Source organism: Salvelinus fontinalis, chromosome 39 (genome assembly GCF_029448725.1).
Source record: "Salvelinus fontinalis isolate EN_2023a chromosome 39, ASM2944872v1, whole genome shotgun sequence".
In the NCBI taxonomy this organism is placed as follows: domain Eukaryota; kingdom Metazoa; phylum Chordata; class Actinopteri; order Salmoniformes; family Salmonidae; genus Salvelinus; species Salvelinus fontinalis.
This window is the reverse complement of record NC_074703.1, coordinates 20,725,278-20,745,763: the sequence shown is the minus strand read 5'-3', so window position 1 is coordinate 20,745,763 and position 20,486 is coordinate 20,725,278. Positions and strand designations below refer to the sequence as shown.

Genomic DNA, 20,486 nt, shown 5'->3' with positions numbered 1-20,486 from the left:
TTTTTTTAAGAGTGTATGATGAGATCAGTGAGCCTGAGCCCCTTATAATGTTCGACTCCATCACCTCACCATCACACTCTGCCAGAGAGAGCGGAGGGAGGGAAATATCTATGCTCACACACATTCCTGCCAAAATCCCTCTGGAAAACACAGTGGGCAGAGTCCATTCTATCTCTGCCCACCAGTCCCAAAGTAACACAAGGGGACATGCAGCCATGTCCAGCTCTCTCTCTCACTCACACACACACACACACACACACACACACACACACACACACACACACACACACACACACACACACACACACACACACACACACACACACACACACACACACACACACACGTGATTTTACAGAGGACTGTATTAATAAACTACAGTAGCGTACAGCTGTTCACAGAGAGACAGAGATGCAGAGCCAACAACAAGCTGAGTTGTCTGAAATCTAATTTGGAGACAAACTGTAAATGAGTGGAACCTTGATGATGCTCCCTGGCCTCGGGCCTGGCGTGGCGGATTTAAATGAAGCCTTTTAACAAGCTTAATAAAGGGCTGTAAGAGCCAGCACACAGTCAGCACAGCTTCCCTACACAGCAAACCTCTAGGTGGGTGAGCGGTACACCGCCCACGGGTCTCATCCTGACACACACAAATGGGAATGTTATGTTTACACACAGATACATTTACACGTGCATGAACGCATGCGCAAACGCAGGCGGGCACACAAACTCACACACACAATACTCTTACTGCCCACCCAGCATGAAACAGTACATCAGCTTCATACAGTATGTGGCTGACAAAATACAGCCATAGACTCTGCATGCTGTTGGAAAACAGCGATCAGAAAGGGGCAGCCTGGGCCGCTAAAGCGCTGGGCAAAGAGGAGAAATATTAGCTCTCGGTCCAGAAATCACAATCAGCAAAGTTCTCGAGACAACTCTCGTTAAAAGCAAAAAGGGAAAGTGCTGCCTGTCCAATCTATTTTTGGGAAGTGTGTTTGTTTGGAGGGGGAAGCGGCGGAGCATTTCGCTTGCTATTGGCGTGTCTCTAGCCAGGTGATTTTATTTTCTCTCTCCCGAAAATACTGGAATGTGTGCGCACACAAACACAATATATAATATATGCCATTTAGCTGACACTTTCATGCGACTTACAGTCATGCGTACATACATTTTCCATATAGGTGGCCCCAGGGGACATCAAACCCATGCATTGCAAGCACCATGCTCAACCAACTGAGCCACAGAGGGCCACACACACACAGAAGCACTGGTAAACCTGCAGTCTAAGTAACATTGGCTACATTTACACTGGCGGCCCAATTCTTGTTTTGTTTTTTTACTAATTGGTGTTTTGACTAATCAGATCAGCTCTAAAAAAGATTCTGATGTGAAAAGATCTGATGTAATTGATCAAAAGACCAATAAGTATCAGAATTGGGCTGCCTGTCTAAATGCAGCCATCTAGAGGTATTGAGTCAGACAACCTTCGCAGTATAAGCTATGTGCTTCAAGGGATAGTTCAGGCACATGAAAACCCATTGCTGTTCATCACAATGCAAATCTCTGCTCCTATTATACACTACATACACAGGGTGTGTACACATCATTTAATATATCAGCCCTGTATGAAAAGACATCTAAATGAATTAGTACCTACCAGGCAAGTATCTTTTCATAAGGATGGTAACCTATGGAGTATGCTTGTTTCTCATGAGGGGCAACCTTTTCCTCCATGTTAAGTCTTTAAGAATAATGAATTCTTGTAATAGCATGATTCTGGCTTGGAACATTTAAATGAATGTTGATCAATTAAAACGGTGGATGACGGGAAAACAAATGACCCTGATCACCCTAACGCTACGACCCCCCCCCCCCCCCCCCCACACACACACACACGCACACACGCACACTTATACACATAAAGCACCACTGCAATAAAGTTCATTTTCCAATCCCTGAGGATCCACAAATGGGGCCAGGCATGCAAGTCCCTTAAGCACCACTGTGATTTCACAGGTTAAACCTCCATCTGAAACTAGACACCATGTCTCATCCCTCGGGGTCAGGGGGAAGGATAGAGAGGCCACCCTTACGCAATATATCTGTGGCAGCAAAAGCCTATAATCAGGCCTAGTTGGGATGTGTTTGTAGTTGGAGTGTGTGTGTGTGTGTGTATGTGTGTGTTTGTATCCGAGTGCGCCTGATCGTGCACGTGTGTGTGGCTGTCTGTGAGTATGTGTGAGTCCATGACTTCTTTCATGGAGGGTTGATCAGCATTCATCAGGAGGACTCAGGGACTCCAAACCAGCCTTCCTTTAATCTCACTCTCTCATTCAGCTGGCCCCTACACTGTGGCTCAGCTGTGTGATAAAGAATGCTCGCATTCTCCCTCCATCTCTATCCCTTTCCCATTTCTCTTATTCCATTTCTCTCATTTTCTCTCCTCGGTCAGACAGTTGGTTGGTAGGTGTCTCTCTCCCTTTCTCCGTTGGCCTCTCTCTTTTTCTCCCACTCACAAAAACCGTTACGTATCAGGGGAAATATTAGATATCTTTTCAAACAAGTACACAAACACAAACCCTCGTAAAATCTAAGCCCAATTATCGACTTGCATCAACGCCAATAAAACCGTCGCGTCCCATGCCTATAATACTTCAAAGTTGGGGAGAATATAAGTGTGTCATGGTGCTGTGGGTTACCCCAGTCAACGACAGCTCTATTCTAACCTCCAGGCAGTCAGTTCACCACTCAGCCAGCTAATCCTCCCACTCCCTGCCAGCCGTTCTCTTCTCCCAGAATAACGACGAGCTTTCACTCCACAAAGCCTTTCTCCTAATCACCCCAGTGACGGGTCTGACAACTGACTGTATGACAATGAGAAACACACACTGAGAGCATGGAACGCAGCTCACGTCGACGTCTCAGAGGATTGTTTCGATGACTTCAAATTCAACAGCACCGAACTCCCTCTGTGTGTCACCAAATGAGACTTGTCTCTGCACTGTCTGCAAAATATCTTATCTAGGCTCGGCAAACGGAACCATTTAAAATACAAGAAGAGAGGAAGGAGTATTTTTTTTTTTTCTATTGACAGGGCTTTTATAGATGAGTAGTAATTATTCGGAGGCATTTGTGGCTAGCTGGGGGAATGTGAGGTGAGGTAACATAGAAACAGTCATGTTATTCAGACACAGAAATAAGGACAGATGTTGTGTTGTCACCAGGTGACAAGTACGTACAGTCATTGAAGGAAATAATGAAACAGTGTGAGAGAACCTCTGTTGAAACCCAATGACAACACACATACACCTGATTCAATTAACAATGGTCTAAACTGAAGACCATGAACTATACCGACCATGACCGTTCGAATACACGATTAGTGTATTGATGGAATCATTTGTATTACATAAAGCTGAGCTGGAACAAGCACCTGCACATAGTACAGTCCTTTACTACAGATGTAGTAATTTGAGACAGTTTGTTACACCAGGAAAAACGTCCTGCAGCAACAGGAAATGTTAATGATTATGTCGATTAGAATTAATTGACATTTTTGTAGGGGTTGATACATTTTTTGTTAGGCCAAATCAAGTATGACATTTTAAAGTGGAATTTACTTTAGAAGCCTTTTTAAACCTAAAATAGACTAGAGGTATGCATTTCCTGCTGTGCAGGAAAATTCTCAGCAACAAAAGAGTGATCAAATTAAGATCCTACATCTGTAACCCAGCTAGGCTACTGTTTCTATGGGACAGAAATGGGGTATGTTTCTTGGTTGAGCCTGAACAGCCTCAAGTAATTAGGGATGCCCCCATCTGGTTCGCCCCTGGAGACGGTGTGTGTGTGAGATGGTGGTGGTGGTTTGCCACTAGGGGCTGTCAGTCACTCAGTCACCCAACTGACATGTCACCCTGATGGGCATCTGACTAGCAGCCCCACCCCACTATCCCAGAGAGACCCACAAGGTGGGCTGAATCTACACATCTTTTCCTGGGCCTTTGATATTCTATTCTATTTTATTCTACCCTCAAAAAACATCCCTATGTTTGACATGCAGAACCAGACACCACACTGTAAAAGCATCCAACTGCAAAAGCACCATCATCAACAAACACAACAACATAAAAATCCAACCACCTCTTATATTTCAATGTTATGGCTGAAAAGTAGTTTGGCCAGACATTTGCTCATGAATATTTAGATCTACATATGCATTAGCTCGGTTTAGTAGCAGTACCAGCTATACGATTTATGAGTATGGGAGATGATTATAGAGCAGGAGCAGGTCTGTGTCCCAAATGGCACCATATTCCCTATACAGTGCACTACTTTTGAACTGATCCCTTAGGGACCTGTTCAAAAGTAGTGCACTACATGGGGAATACGATGCCATTTTGGACGCACCCTGGAGGGATATCACCCGCCCACAGGCATAAAGAACAGACTTTACAAAAAAAATGAAAACCAGGTGGTAGATTTAGGGCCTTATTAACCATTCGGTCTATCCAAGCAACTTCTCTCCATGTACCTTAGTTGGATTGTGTGTGTCTTTTATTATAGGTCTACTTTTCACTGATTATGCACTTGCATCGCATTGACTCAAATGGAAAGGCGGGGTTTGTAGATAAAATAACTTGAAATCATAGATGCCATGGCGTTAAATGTAAACACGAGTCTCACATAGGCCTACTTAGCTGTGCAATACATTATAAAGTCCTCCAATATCCCATTGACTTCTAAAGTGGTTTTGGAGGGAAGAAGAAGCAGAGCACAGAAATAGCATCAAATGACTGTGCAATAACCTTGTTGTAATTTCAGGGCCCCTGTGTGTGTGAGGTGAATTCCCCGGGAGCTAAAGTATGCCCATCTCGCCATCTCACCTCTGGTGTGTGTGTTAGTGTACCGTGATAACAAACCTCTATCGCCTGGCCGTTCACACAGAGATAGGGCCACCACACGCGTCAGCTGCAACCAAGGTGCAGGGAAATATTCACCTCTGGGAGCAAGGAAAGAGCTGACAGATATGGAAAGGCACTACTGTCTTCTCAGTACTAGAAGCTGTTATTTGCAGAAAACAATTGATAAATCAATTTATTAATTTTAGACACGTCTCACCACTGTTGCTCTCTCCAAACTCCTGCCATTTCATTGTGCTTCGTTTCCCAATAAGAAATGTTTGTTAATATTTACCCACGACTTTAAACGTAATTTCTGTTCAATCATTATTGCATATAATCTTACAATAATCTTGAGCGTTTCACCATTTCATTTTATTACCGTTTATTGTTTCATTGAATTGACCAATTCCTATCCTGAATGGCGATGTTCAAAGTGCACATGATCATTCCTTAAACTCACGTGGTAGACGTTCATTTTATTTCCATCAATTGTGTTAGTCCTTGGAGCTCCTTGTTTCTGTCAAATGTTCTGTACCTGTGAAAATTGTGCATGAGCGAGCTGCTGAGTTCGAATACTGCATGGCCTCCCCATTAGGACACCAACGGGAGAGATCAATTAGACTGAACCAGGGTGCACCGGATTATGGCCCACCTCACAAGCGGTCCAACCAGAGAGGGTGAGGAAGTTTTCCCCAAATGTTTTTCAGACCAGTTACTGTACATAAATCCTTGTAGCCTACTGATGTCTACTAATTATTTTATTAGTAGTCTATATTATTGGTAATAGTTTTTAAAGCAGTTTCTGAAATAAAGGAAAGGAACAATGCATTAACAAGCACAATGTAGACAATATTACACACAATATACAGAAGAGTAGATGGTTGTAAGACGGGTGCTTTTCAAAGACAATCCAGAGCATCACCAGGCTTTGAGCCAATCACAAAGGTTGGCTCTTGACAGTCGACTCCTGAAATAAACACATTTCTGTCTCTCTGATGAGCAAGGCTTCGGGAAAAAAATGAAAGGGGAGAGAGTAATGGAAATGAATTGAAGGAAAAAACGAATCTACTGTGGCTGTCAGTGGTGAAGGTGACACATGGTAGAGCGTAAGATTTCAATGCGGCTCGCATCCTCATTTCTCTCCCTATTGTGACTCAAGGCCCTGTCATTCATCTGGTGAAAATGGACCGTTTGAGTGTTATTATCAAGCTGACACAATGCACGGCTTGACTCCTCTCTCCGTTTCCATCACTGTGGTGTGTGTGTGTATTATGCCCATTGCTTTGTAATGTAGACATTCCATACAGTGCAGTACTTAAATGGGAGAAATATTTCACTGTTAAGGTAATGTACCGTGTCTACATTAGTGTGTGTGTGTGTGTTTGTGTGTGTGTGCATTCCTGTGTGCCTGTCTGTGTATGTATGACTATAGCAATAAAGCTAGTAGCTGCCATTAGGCCCAGACAGACAATACAGTCTAATAGGGAGGATGTTCTCTACTGTGGCCCAGCATTATACATTATACATTATTAATTCCCCTCAACACCCGACTATTATCGGGCACCACACTTTTGACACTAGGGAATAGAGTGCCATTTGGGACTTAGCCACAATAGCTATTACTGAATGATGGTCACCCACCATTCTATCTGGGCAAAGCAAAGGTCCAATGTACTGTGAAGTTCAATCTTCATATTAAATGCCTGCTGACGCTGTTATAGGGGATTTTGTTATTTGTACTGTACTGTGGGGCTAGGGCTGTGTCCCTGATGGCACCCTATTCCTTATAAATGTCACTGCTTTTGACCAGGGCCCATTATGGGCTTTAGGGTGCCATATGGGACTTAACCTAGCTCTCTGGTCATGTTTGGTAAATGGTATTAGGAAATGATCAAGGAAGTCATGAATATATTTTAAACAGACGGGGTTGAGGCTGTAGAAAGAGTTGAAATTATAGAGTCGATTCTTTCTCTCTCTTTCCTTCTCTTCGCTCCGGCTCGGAGCAGAGCGGAGGTTGCTTGCCAGCAGTGAGGTATTGGTTCAGAGTAATTGGTATTCTCCGCACATCAGACCCAATGCAGAGCTTCTTGTGAGAATAAGAGAGGAAACACGCTTATCTGTATTTCCACAGTAACCAGGGGGGGGGGATCTCTGCTCTCGCTCTGCAACGCTAGTCTAGCTAGCTGCTCTTATTTTCGTCCCTGTGCAGTTCTCTACTGTCAGAGCTCGTTATCAAGTGTTGCTTTGCTTTGCTCGGTGCCGCTGTCCACACTGTTAGCCTTTCAGCATTCACAACCCCCCAGCTCTCTCACACCACCATCCCATCCTCCCTCCTCTTCATCTGCCCCCACCACCCACACACACGTACAGTGCATTCAGAAATGATTCAGACCCCTTGACTTTTTTCACATTTTGTTACATTACAGTCTTATTCTAAAATGGATTAAATTGCTTTTTCCCCCCTCATCAATCTACACACAATACCCCATAATGACAAAGCAAAAAAAAAAGTTACACATTTTTTGCAAATAAAAAAATGGAAATATCACATTTACGTAAGTATTCAGACCCTTATTCAGTACTATGTTGCAGCACCTTTGGCAGCGATTGCTCGGGTCTTCTTGGGTATGATGCTACAAGCTTGGCACATCTATATTTGGGGAGTTTCTCCCATTCTTCTCTGCAGATCCTCTCAAGCTCGGTCAGGTTGGATGGGGAGCTTCGCTGCACAGCTATTTTCAGGTTTCTCCAGAGATGTTCGATCAGGTTCAAGTCCGGGCTCTGGCTGGGCCACTCGAGGACATTCAGAGACTTGTCCCTGAAGCCACTCCTGCATTGTCTTGGCTGTGTGCTTAGGGTCATTGTCCTGTTGGAAGGTGAACCTTCGCCCCCAGTCTGCGATTCTGAGCACTCTGGAGCACGTTTTCATCAAGGACCTCTCTGTACTTTGCACCGTTCATCTGTGCCTTGATCCTGACTAGTCTCCCAGTCCCTGCCGCTGAAATCCACCCCCACAGCATGATGCTGCCACCACCATGCTTCACTGTAGGGATGATGTCAGGTTTCCTCCAGAAGTGATGCCTGGCATACAGGCCAAATACATTCAGGTCTGAGAATCCTTTAGGTGCCGTTTGGCAAACTCCAAACGGGTCGTTATGTGCTTTTTACTGAGGAGTGGCTTCCGCCTGGCCACTCTACCATAAAGAGTCCTGATTGGTGGAGTGCGCCAGAGATGGATGTCCTTCTGGAAGGTTCTCCCATCTCCACAGAGGAACTCTGGAGCTCTGTCAGAGTGACCATCGGGTTGTTGGTCAGCTCTCTGACCAATGCCCTTCTCCCCCGATTGCTCAGTTTTTCCGTGCGGCCAGTTCCAGGTAGAGTCCAGGTGGTTCCAAACTTCTTCAATTTAAGATGATGAAGGCCATTGTGTTCTTGGGGACGTTCAATGCTGCAGAAATGTGTTGGTACCCTTCTCCAGATCTGTACCTCGACACAATCCTGTCTCTGAGCTATACGGACAATTCCCTCGACCTCATGGCTTGGTTTTTGCTCTGACATGCACTGTCAACTGTGGGACCTTATATAGACAGGTCTGTGCCTTAAGAAATCATGTCCAATCAATTGAATTTACCACAGAAACATCTCAAGAATGATCCATGGAAAATGATGCACCTGAGCTCAATTTCGAGTCTCATAGCAAAGGGTCTGAAAACTTTTATAAGGTGTTTCTGTTTTTATTTTTAATAAAATTGCAATAAAAAAAGTTATCGTTGTCATTATGGGGTATTGTGTACTTTCTGAATGCGCTATATACACACATACAGATAAACAGAGAGAAACGTGCTTACTACACGCACATGCACACACAAATACACTATCGTCATCTCTCAAATGCTTTATGGTATTGAATAGTGGTGAGGCTATGGTCTGTGAGTAGACGTCAAACAATGTCTCTCACCTTGCTCGTACACATGGCTTGGCCATAGCCAGTCACTTCCTACCAGTACCTTTTTTAAGGACGAGTCACCATAGCAACACCCCAAAAATTATGCAAAGTAGCAAACCAGCTACAACCTGTGGCACTCTCTTTCTGTCTCCCTCTCTCTTCCTCTCGCTCTCAATATCTCTGTCTCTTCCCCCCTCTCTCTCTCTCTCTCTCTCTTGACAGAACTCTGTCTGTCCCTTTCCTATCTACCTCATTAACTGTCACAGTGCTACTCGTCAGTTTGTGGTCAGTCAGTCCAGTCATAAGCTACTACTGCTCCTCCGCTCATCCTTCCATTTGCTTTTACAAGCAGTGGCTTGGTCCATCAGGCATCTCCAGTTGAGCGGTTATCTGCACTGATGGGAGAAAGGGCCTGACAAAGCAGTGAGCCCATGTGTAACCATTTGTGCCAATTATTTCATTAGAGTCTGACAGACTCCCTTCCCTCCACTGGCAGCATGCAGGTCGGCAGGCTGGACTCTCTCCACTCTGCTCTCCTCTCGCCTCCCTGCTCTGCACGCTGGAGAGCACCGCAATGGGTTCAAGTCCATCAATTAATGAGGCAATTTGCTCAAGTGGTTACACCTGGGCTGAACACTTTGTGTAGCTCTGCTTGCTGATCACAAGCTATTAGGGTGAGGTAGGATGAGGGTGGGTTCTGCTAGTTTTGCTGCTTCACTAGGCTTCGCTGGTTATGTCAGTGTGTGTGGGATGATGGTGAGTGTGTGGGGGATTGGGGTTTGTGTGCATGTGTGAGTGTTTGTCATGTCTGCCTGCATGTTTTGTCTGTCAGTCAGTCTGTCAGTTTGTGGGTCATGCCTTCTCTCCGTCAGACTGCCGCTGAGCGTCAGTGTGTTTGTGTGTGCATGTGTCAAGTGTGTGTGTGCGTGCGTACGTTAGGGATGTACCGATTCACCGATACGCATCGGACTTCGGTTCAAATGTTTAAGATATGACTGCGTCAACTGATTCAAATGTAGCATGCATCTGTCAGACAATCAATTCAAATGTCATGAATTGGCGGTTCAAATTTTTTTTGGGGGGGGGGGGGTCAAATCCTTCAGTGTCGAACTAAGCATATAATTGTGTTGACAGTAACTGATCTACATGTAATTTTGCATACCGAACAACACCAGGCAACATCAGTAGCCTAGTCAAACTGCGCTGTGCGCAGCTTCGCAAGCTGACCAACGAGAGTTAGGCCGATTCCTTATCTGGCAGATCTGCGCATCCCCTTCAGCATTAAAACGCTTGTAAAATGGCTTGTGCAGTACTACGCTTTATTAGTTTAGTTATTTTTTATAAAATGTTCTATTGAAAACTGTGTTCTACAAAAGTAACCTAAGCTATCGCCGGAGACACAACTCTCAACTGGCTATAAGCTTACATGCTGACCGGGGTTTAAATTCGATTTTAGTTATGGCTCAGGACAGGTGCCTAAATACACCATACCCATATACATAATTTACACACGCACAAGTCAGCTCATGAGCTCCATTAGCAGCAGATTTTAATTTAGAATGGAAAATGAATGTGTTTATGTGACAGACGTTAGTGCATCAAATCGTATTGCATCGGACAGAATCTCTTCGAATTCGTTCCTCTAATCAAACGGAATCGCACCAAATCGTTTCAAACTAAAACGTATCATTCCTGTATCGTATCGGAGCCCATGTATCTAGATACGTATCGAACCGTCTAGAAAGGGAAAGATGCACATCCCTAGTGTGTGTGTGTGTGTGTGTGTGTGTGTGTGTGTGTGTGTGTGTCCTGCTGACAAGCAGAACTAGAAGCAGATGTTGGTTGTCCCATCCACATTTTCAGGCTTCCTGAATCTTTGATCACACTGCTTCAGAAATGTCGGTCTCTACCAGTCAGAGTCACATGGGATAACCAGGCGCCATGTGGTTTGCATTGCTTCACGAATCGACAGTGGATACAGAATAATAAAATCGATAAAAATCCGTGGCGACAGATTCTTCTGTACTGTATCTACAGCGTTTTGTATGTTGAGCTTGAGTGCTAGAGGAAATATGAGCTGGTATATTCAGTGTGTGTGTGGTCTGAGTAAAGATTCCTCTGTGCTGCAGAGACAAACACGGACACACCGGCTAGGTAAAGTTGTATGTTTACAGACTGACCCCATTGCAGCGAGCTGTGCGGAGCTGTAGCTATAATGTATGCTTGAGGTAAACCACTATGACAGGACCTACATGTTTCCCTTTTGTCCGTTTGATTTAAGCAAGAGCATTCTCGCTCCTGCATCCACGCGGACCTATTTAATTCATCTCATTGGGTGTGCTATTATCCTTGGGCTTCTGTAGCAACACAAGGTATCATTTATTGTTTTGTTAAGCAAGGCAAATGTGCAAGCCACGGCATATTTCGTTTGCTGTGTAAATATCATTATTCAAATATTATGTTTTTGTGTGTTCTCTGTGGCACAGATACCTCCTTGTCTGAGTCCTATCCTCTCCGGGATTGTATAATTTCCCCCCCCCCCACTATGATTATTCCTGCAATATGAAATGTCATGGGATATATACGCGTGTGGACTCGAGGTGCAAAGGGAGTTTTAAGTCAATGTTATATCAAAGTGAAGAAAAAGAGATTGGTGGAGCAGTGTCCACCAGCCTGCCAATATGCACACCAATGCATACCAAATGCATGTTACATTAACACTCGGGATGAAATATTGAGATGGTAGAAAGCTTTGACCCGAATGGCCAGCCCAGCCCAGACATTAGGTGTGTGTGTGTGTATTTTATGTTTGTGTCTGTATGCTGTGATAGAAAAATTACATATTTACCTGATTTCTTTAATATTAATACTTAACAAATAGGACATTTCTGTTCTGTTTAATTCTGTGTTTCTATAAAGAGACGGTTTCCACTCTAGCTTCCTGCAGTTAGTCTGTGCGTAGGGTTAATGAAATGGGTTTTACTAGATAGCTTGGGCTAACAATGACTTGGTAATAATTACCTAAAGCTGGCATTCTATAGACAAGATGTTGTGTGTGTGACCCCATAGAGTTGCCTGGAAGACTTTAGAACAATGCCTCACTGTCTCGTCTTCCTGGCATCTGGGAAACTAAGCCAGGTTGGGGGTAAAACACCATCCTGTGTAGATAACCAAGGTGGCTTATGGGAGTTGGAACCAGTCTGACTTAGCATTTTTAAGTCCTAACTAAGGTCTCTGTTTTATCATTATCAGTTAGGCTCTCAGACTGACAGTCAAGACTGTTGGGTCGATGATCTCATTATTGCAATAATTATTCAATATTAAATAAAGATTATTGTTTGAAGAAATGACCAAGTCTCTCTCAGTAGAGAAATGACCAAGTCTCTTTCCACCACATTTTTGGCGACGAGGAGGTAATCTGCAACTTCCCCTGCTGACCGCTCCTGAAGATCTGGGTAAACTGTGGACAGGGGATCAGAAATTGGGATCTCAGGTTATTATTGACCACGCTTATTATTGAGCAGCTGGACCCGCCTATGATCTGAGAGGTAGCGGGCATGGGTGGATACCGGATCTCGGACAGAGTACTGAGAGAGGTAGGCTTGGACAATCTATCAATAAGTATACGAAATGATAAAGAAAAAATAAAATCCCTGGGTATGCTCAGATCGAGGACTTCCTTAAGAGGGTGGTGACTAGCAAGCAGGACTGAGTTTATCACAGTAGGACTGGTGAGGTGAATGTATTGAATGAGGGACTATAGTGCATGTGACGCCCTGCGAGGGCATCTGATTTGGTGAAGTTCAAATTATAAAGTGTTATGTTTTGATAAAAATGTTTGATGAATGAGGTAACAGGTATGCCCTGGGTTACTAATGTTAGGTGTTATTGTAAGTGTTTTGTTATTCCTGATACATAGAAAATATGAGATAAGGTTGGATTTTTTTGGGACCGTGTTACATAATTAGATAGCAGACATGGGTATTCTAGATGGTTTGGCACATTTGGATATACATAATAAAATCTATACCATAGTATTCGCAGGAGGCGATTTCCCAGTGTGGATACAATACCCCATTGTGGGACCACTAATTAGGCAATATTTTAATAAGGGTATGGGTTTCCCTGTTTATATAGACAGGGTTTTGACATCTAAAAACAGTGCTAACCGGTTATCCTCGTCTGTCTCATTCCCCTCTGTGTTTTCTGTGAATGTGATGCGAGAGTGTGTGAGGGAAGTATGTTTTGGGAACAGTACTGTGTGAACGTGAATGAGAGTGTGTGAGGGTAGAAATAAGTGTTCATCTTAAATTTGGATAATAAGATATGTAGCGCTATCTTGGGGTCCGTTTAACACTACCCACGGGGTGGTATTATTAAGTGTGAGATGTTATTCTATAATTTCCGGAAGACTAGAGAACCGTTGAGCATTATTCCCTTTTGGCAGCGTCCGGGAAACTAATGTTGTTGAGTTGGATGAATGTATGGATGAAGAATCGTGTGAAACGGAGTGATTATTTAATGTGAGTACATAAGATTTCCTAGGTTATATATTGGTTCTGTGAAGACATGAAAAAACAATTAGGACAAATTGTATGTGTGTATAATGATTACTAGAGATTTGATAAAGCAATACTGGGAAAATAATGAAATGCATCTTAAACAACCCATACGTAGACATACGTAGGTTCAGAGTGGCCTCTTTATGGATTATTTGTTAGAGATAATGTTAATTAAAGCATTATAAACCCAGCAAAAAAAGAAACGTCTCTTTTTCAGGACCCTGTCATTCAAAGATAATTCGTAAAAATCCAAATAACTTCACAGATCTTCATTGTAAAGGGTTTAAACACGGTTTCCCATGCTTGTTCAATTAATCAAACAATTAATGAACATGCACCTGTGGAACGGTCGTTAAGACACTAACACCTTACAGATGTTAGGCAATTAAGGTCACAGTTATGAAAAATAAGGACACTAAAGAGGCCTTTCTACTGACTCTGAAAAACACCAAAATAAAGATGCCCAGGGTCCCTGCTCGTCTGCGTGAACGTGCCTTATGCACGCTGCAAGGAGACATGAGGACTGCAGATGTGGCCGGGGAAATAAATTGCAATGTCCGTAATGCGAGACGCTAAGACAGAGCTACAGCGAGGCAGGACAGACAGCTGACTGTCCTCGCAGTGGCAGACCATGTGTAACAACACCTACACAGGATCGGTACATCCAAACATCACACCTGCGGGACAGGTACAGGATGGCAACAACAACTGCTTGAGTTACACCAGGAACGCACAATCCCTCCATCAGTGCTCAGACTGTCCACAGAGAGGCTGGACTGAGGGCTTGTAGGCCTGTTGTAAGGCAGGTCCTCACCAGACATCACCGGCAACAACGTCGCCTATGGGCACAAACCCACCGTCGCTGGACCAGACAGGACTGGCAAAAAGTGCTCTTCACTGACGAGTCGCGGTTTTGCCTCACTAGGGGTGATGATCGGATTTGCGTTTATCGTTGAAGGAATGAGCGTTATACCGAGGCCTGTACTCTGGAGCGGGATCGATTTGGAGGTGGAGGGTCCGTCATGGTCTGGGGCGTTGTGTCACAGCGTCATCGGACTGAGCTTGCTGTCATTGCCTGCGTTGAGATTGCCTGCAATCTCAACGCTGTGCGTTACATCCTCTTCCCTGAACACATCCTCTTCCCTCATGTGGTACCCTTCCTGCAGGCTCATCCTGATATGACCCTCCAGCATGACAATGCCACCAGCCATACTGCTTGTTCTGTGCGTGATTTCCTGCAAGACAGGAATGTCAGTGTTCTGCCATGGCCAGCAAAGAGGCCGGATCTCAATCCCATTGAGCATGTCTGGGATCTGTTGGATCGGAGGGTGAGGGCTAGGGCCATTCCCCCCAGAAATATCCAGGAACTTGCAGGTGCCTTGGTGGAAGGGTAACATCTCACAGCAAGAACTGGCAAATCTGGTGCAGTCCACGAGGAGGAGATGCACTGCAGTACTTAATGCAGCTGGTGGCCACACCAGATACTGACTGTTACTTTTGATTTTGACCTCCCCCTTTGTTAAGGGACACATTATTCCATTTCTGTTAGTCACATGTCTGTGGAACTTGTTCAGTTTATGTCTCAGTTGTTGAATCTTGTTATGTTCATACAAATATTTACACATGTTAAGTTTGCTGAAAATAAACGTAGTTGACAGTGAGAGGACGTTTCTTTTTTTGCTGAGTTTATGACTGTCTACATAATCTCTCAGAAAAACATTGGCATTTAAAAATTTGCGAGGAGAGAGGAGCGTAAATAAATTCATAAAAGAGTTCAACTATATCAAATCCATAAAGACACTAATAGAAGCGCACAAGAATTCTACCAACTTGGCTCGAATTTGGGGGGAAAAATCTCTTTATGGATCAAATTAGGCAGTGTTTCCCTGCTGACAGGAATATTCCAATCTAATAGGGAATTCAGGAACACAATTGTGACCAGCGTAGTGATGTTAGCGTTCTATCAGTGTAATCTCACCATTTGTGAAGTCATTTGAGTATGGACATTGTTAAATGGGGTCGGTGTCTAGACATCAGGGAAATAACGGAATTTAAAGTATTGCCAGCCGCACAGTTTGTCACCAATGCTTTGAATAAACACGTAAAAAGCCTAACCAGCTCTGCTAGGTGAGTAGAATGGAGAGTGTCTGGAAGTAAGGTTAGCTAGCAAGCTAGCCAACTTTAACCGGTTCGTTTGGGTCTTGACTGACTTTGTGATGCGAGAAAAGTATTATGCATCGGAGAGCTTGGATCAACCCTGCTCCTGAGCAGATTTTGGGGTTGAATAATCCTTGTGAGAATCTAGGACAGTGGATATTAGGTAACATATTAAAATTGGCAGTATATATGGGCGCGAGCACGAATTATGTTATGAATAGTCAAACTTTGTTTCACGCTGCATTTAAACAAATCGCTAAAGGGTGTAGATTTGAGGGATCTGTGTCGATACAATATGCAATGAATTTGTGAAAAGACAGAGAAACTCATACACCCCGAACATCGCCACATTACTAAACTGTGGTTGAGCAGGGTCACAAGATATTATATGGTAAAGCACAAGCAGCGGAAAGAAAATAACATATTTGTGGGTTTCGAGAACAGTGCGACTCAGTAAAACCATAAGGGGTTTTAATCTTGTGACAAACATTTTTCATTTTATTCTAAAATAGATGTATTGAATCGACGAAAGGGAGGAAGAGATAACAGTGTAATTAAAGTGTCCTCCCTGAGAACCGAAGTTATACTTGTTTTGAGTATGATGGGAAAAAAAGCTATTTCTCCTGTGTACCGAGTGTGCTGAGAGTTGAGAAGCAAGTACAGGGAGTGTTTTAATAAACAAACAAACACACACACACACACACACACACACACACACACACACACACACACACACACACACACACACACACACACACACACACACACACACACACACACACACACACACACACACACACACACACACACACACACACACACACACACACACACACACACACACACACACACACACACACACACACACACACACACACACACACACCGACATGAAACAGAGTCAATAACACCTGAGGAAAGAACCAAGGGGAGTGACAGATATAGGGAAGATAATCAAGGAGGTGATGGAGTCCAGGTGAGTGTCATGAGGCGCAGGTGCGCTTGACGATGGTGACAGGTGTGTGGGATAATCAACAGCCTGATGACCTAGAGGCCGGAGAGGGAGTATACGTGACAACCTGGTAACATAACGTCTGACGGAAAGACAGAGGGAAAGTACAGTAGAGATTGTAGAGAGCTTTCGGAGTTTTAGGGAAGAGATGTAGACTAGAGAAGGTAACAAAGGAAAGTAAGAATTTTGAATTTTAATCCTTTGGATTGAATAAGAATTGGCTGACATATTTCCTACATTTGGCGCATTACAAGTTAATCTTCAAATAATATACGTTTAATGAGTGTGAAGCAGAGGTTGGTATAAAAATATAGAGAAATATTGTTAGGGTAGACTACTTTTTTTTTCTAGGAAAGATGGAATTATCATGGTTTGGTTTCTTTTATTTTCTAAACCTTACGATGGGTGACAGTATGTGAATGGTAACATGTAATTAGTGGGGGTTTTAGCACTCTAATGATAGGATATTTTAGAAATATGAAAAGCTGAGGTTTCAATACAAGGTTAAATGATGAGTAGAGGGATTGAGCCTTGAGATTGTAAAAAAGATTAGCTGCGGTTGAAAGCAAGCAGGCAGTGGGACATTTGAAGTAGAGGTATGAGAAGCGGTCTTTGATCATTATTGTTGCTGGGTTTTATAGTTTAGGCAACACCATTGAAATTGAGCAAGAAGTTAAGGTATTCTCAAACGATAATCTATTTCCATTGCGGGTAACAATGTTTAAAATTAAAGTAGATCTAAGAAAATGTTTTCTTTTTGAGTATTAGGCTGATAAGACAGCACAAACTTTTTGAAGGTTCTAGATTTGTTAAACCGGTTTATATTTTTACTAAATCAATGCAACAGGTTAAAATGATAACATTACCGGAAAGGGTCACAATCAAAGGTGATACAGCTATTACCAATGTCATTGGACATTGATTCAGTAACGACACCAGGATCATTTGACATGGGAGGAAATGGAGCCGATTTTTGCGGTTGGACAATCCTATTTAATTAAAGACAATGGAGTCTAAAGGGTAAAAAATACTCCTTGCAACCTCAGAGAACCTTGGGTGTTATAAGGCAACACCATTGATGTGGTGGTGTTTATGTGGTCTTATTCAGAAATAGATTTATAAAGAGAACTGGCCTTGCTATTTGTGGTTGTTTTTTCCATATGGGTTGCAAATACCCACTCACAACATATTTGTTATGAATATTTGTTAGTGGTGTTAATACTGTGTTTGACTTATTGTGTGGACTATTTCCTTTGGTCTAGTGGGTTTTCACGGGTTAGTGTCGAGGTATCTTAAAGGGGCACACACTGTTTTTATTTTAAAAGTTTTAATTGAACACATGTACATTATTTTGAAGGTGGTAAATTACCTTTTAATGGCGTCAGACCGAGGCTCTGCATCTGTCCTGGTGCTCCTAGACCTTAGTGCTGCTTTTGATACCATCGATCACCACATTCTTTTGGAGAGATTGGAAACCCAAATTGGTCTACACGGACAAGTTCTGGCCTGGTTTAGATCTTATCTGTCGGAAAGATATCAGTTTGTCTCTGTGAATGGTTTGTCCTCTGACAAATCAACTGTACATTTCAGTGTTCCTCAAGGTTCCATTTTAGGACCACTATTGTTTTCACTATATAGTTTACCTCTTGGGGATGTCATTCGAAAACATAATGTTAACTTTCACTGCTATGCGGATGGCACACAGCTGTACATTTCAAAGAAACATGGTGAAGCCCCAAAATTGCCCTCGCTAGAAGCCTGTGTTACAGACATAAGGAAGTGGATGGCTGCAAACGTTCTACTTTTAAACTCGGACAAAACGGAGATGCTTGTTCTAGGTCCCAAGAAACAAAGAGATCTTCTGTTGAATCTGACAATTAATCTTGGTGGTTGTACAAGTCGTCTCATATAAAACTGTGAAGGACCTCGGCGTTACTCTGGACCCTCTCTTTTGACGAACATATCAAGACTGTTTCAAGGACAGCTTTTTTCCATCTACGTAACATTGCAAAAGTCTGAAACTTTCTGTCTAAAAATGATGCAGAAAATTTCATCCATGCTTTTGTTCGGTGTTCGGTGCAATGCTCTACTTTCCGGCTACCCGGATAATGCACTAAATAAACTTCAGTTAGTGCTAAATACGGCTGCTAGAATCCTGACTAGAACCAACAAATTTGATCATATTACTCCAGTGCTAGCCTCCCTACACTGGCTTCCTGTTAAGGCAAGGGCTGATTTCAAGCTTTTACTGCTAACCTACAAAGCATTACATGGGCTTGCTCCTACTTATCTTTCCGATTTGGTCCTGCCGTACATACCTACACGTACGCTACGGTCACAAGACGCAGGCTTCCTAATTGTCCCTAGAATTTCTAAGCAAACAGCTGAAGGCAGGGCTTTCTCCTATAGAGCTCCATTTTTATGGAATGGTCTGCCTACCCATGTGAGAGACGCAGACTCGGTCTCAACCTTTAAGTCTTTACTGAAGACTCATCTCTTCAGTGGGTCATATGATTGAGTGTTGTCTGGCCCAGGAGTGTGAAGGTGAACGGAAAGGCACTGGAGTGATGAACCACCCTTGTTGTCTCTGCCTGGCCGGTTCCCCTCTCTCCACTGGGATTCTCTGCCTCTAACCCTATTACAGGGGCTGAGTCACTGGCTTACTGGTGCTCTTCCATGCCGTCCCTAGGAGGGGTGCGTCACTTGAGTGGGTTGAGTCACTGACATGGTCTTCCTGTCTGGGTTGGCGCCCCCCCTTGGGTTGTGCCGTGGCGGAGATCTTTGTGGGCTATACTCAGCCTTGTCTCAGGATGTTAAGTTGGTGGTTGAAGATATCCCTCTAGTGGTGTGGGGGCTGTGCTTTGGCAAAGTGGGTGGGGTTATATCCTGCCTGTTTGGCCCTGTCCGGGGGTATCATCGGATGGGGCCACAGTGTCCCCTGACCCCTCCTGTCTCAGCCTCCAGTATTTATGCTGCAGTAGTTTATGTGTTGGGGGGCTAGGGTCAGTCTGTTATATTTGAAGTACTTCTCCTGTCTTATCCGGTGTCCTGTGTGAATTTAAGTATGCTCTCTCTAATGCTCTCTTTCTCTCGTTCTTTCTTTCTCTCTCGGAGGAGGACCTGAGCCCTAGGACCATGCCTTAGGACTACCTGGCATGATGACTCCTTGCTGCTGCTCCAGTTTCAACTGTTCTGCCTGCGGCTATGGAACCCTGACCTGTTCACCGGATGTGCTACCTGTCCCAGACCTGCTTTTTTCAACTCTCTAGAGACAGCAGGAGCGGTAGAGATACTCTCAATGATCGACTATGAAAAGCCAACTGACATTTACTCCTGAGGTTCTGACTTGTTGCACCCTCGACAATTACTGTGATTATTATTATTTGACTATGCTGGTCATTTATGAACATTTGAACATCTTGGCCATGTTCTGTTATAATCTCCACCCGGCACAGCCAGAAAAGGACTGGCCACCCCTCATAGCCTGGTTCCTCTCTAGGTTTCTTCCTAGGTTTTGGCCTTTCTAGGGAGTTTTTCCTAGCCACCGTGCTTCTACACCTGCATTGCTTGCTGTTTGGGGTTTTAGGTTGGGTTTTTGTACAGCACTTTGAGATATCAGCTGATGTAAGAAGGGCTACATAAATACATTTGATTTGATTTTAAATGTACTGGAAACTTACTGTGAACCTGGGATACGAAATGTATGAAATGTTGGACTGTTTTTTATTATTATTTTGTAGTCTCATATAGTAAGAAACACTTATTTGAAGGGTTTGAATGACCTCTGACCTCTGTCTTGACTTTCCTTTGTGGTTTGACCACCCTCACTGGAAAGCCATTTCGATGAGGAATTTACGTTCATTTGATAATTATGATTGTTTATAGTTCATAGCCCTATTTGT

At 43.5% G+C, this 20,486-nt stretch overlaps 1 protein-coding gene across 3 annotated transcripts in view; it reads right to left on the bottom strand.

Annotated features, from left to right (window-relative positions):
* Positions 1-20,486, bottom strand: part of tafa5a (TAFA chemokine like family member 5a) — a 178,924-nt gene that overhangs the window by 88,378 nt on the left and 70,060 nt on the right. The window contains exon 1 of one of the 3 annotated variants that reach the window (XM_055905938.1): positions 17,954-18,918. The exons of the other annotated variants lie outside the window; for them this stretch is intronic. Within the exon in view, the coding sequence (XP_055761913.1) occupies positions 17,954-17,984 (31 nt within the window). The 5' untranslated portion in view covers positions 17,985-18,918. Of the gene's footprint in view, positions 1-17,953; positions 18,919-20,486 lie in introns of those variants that run through there. 3 annotated transcript variants of the gene reach the window in all.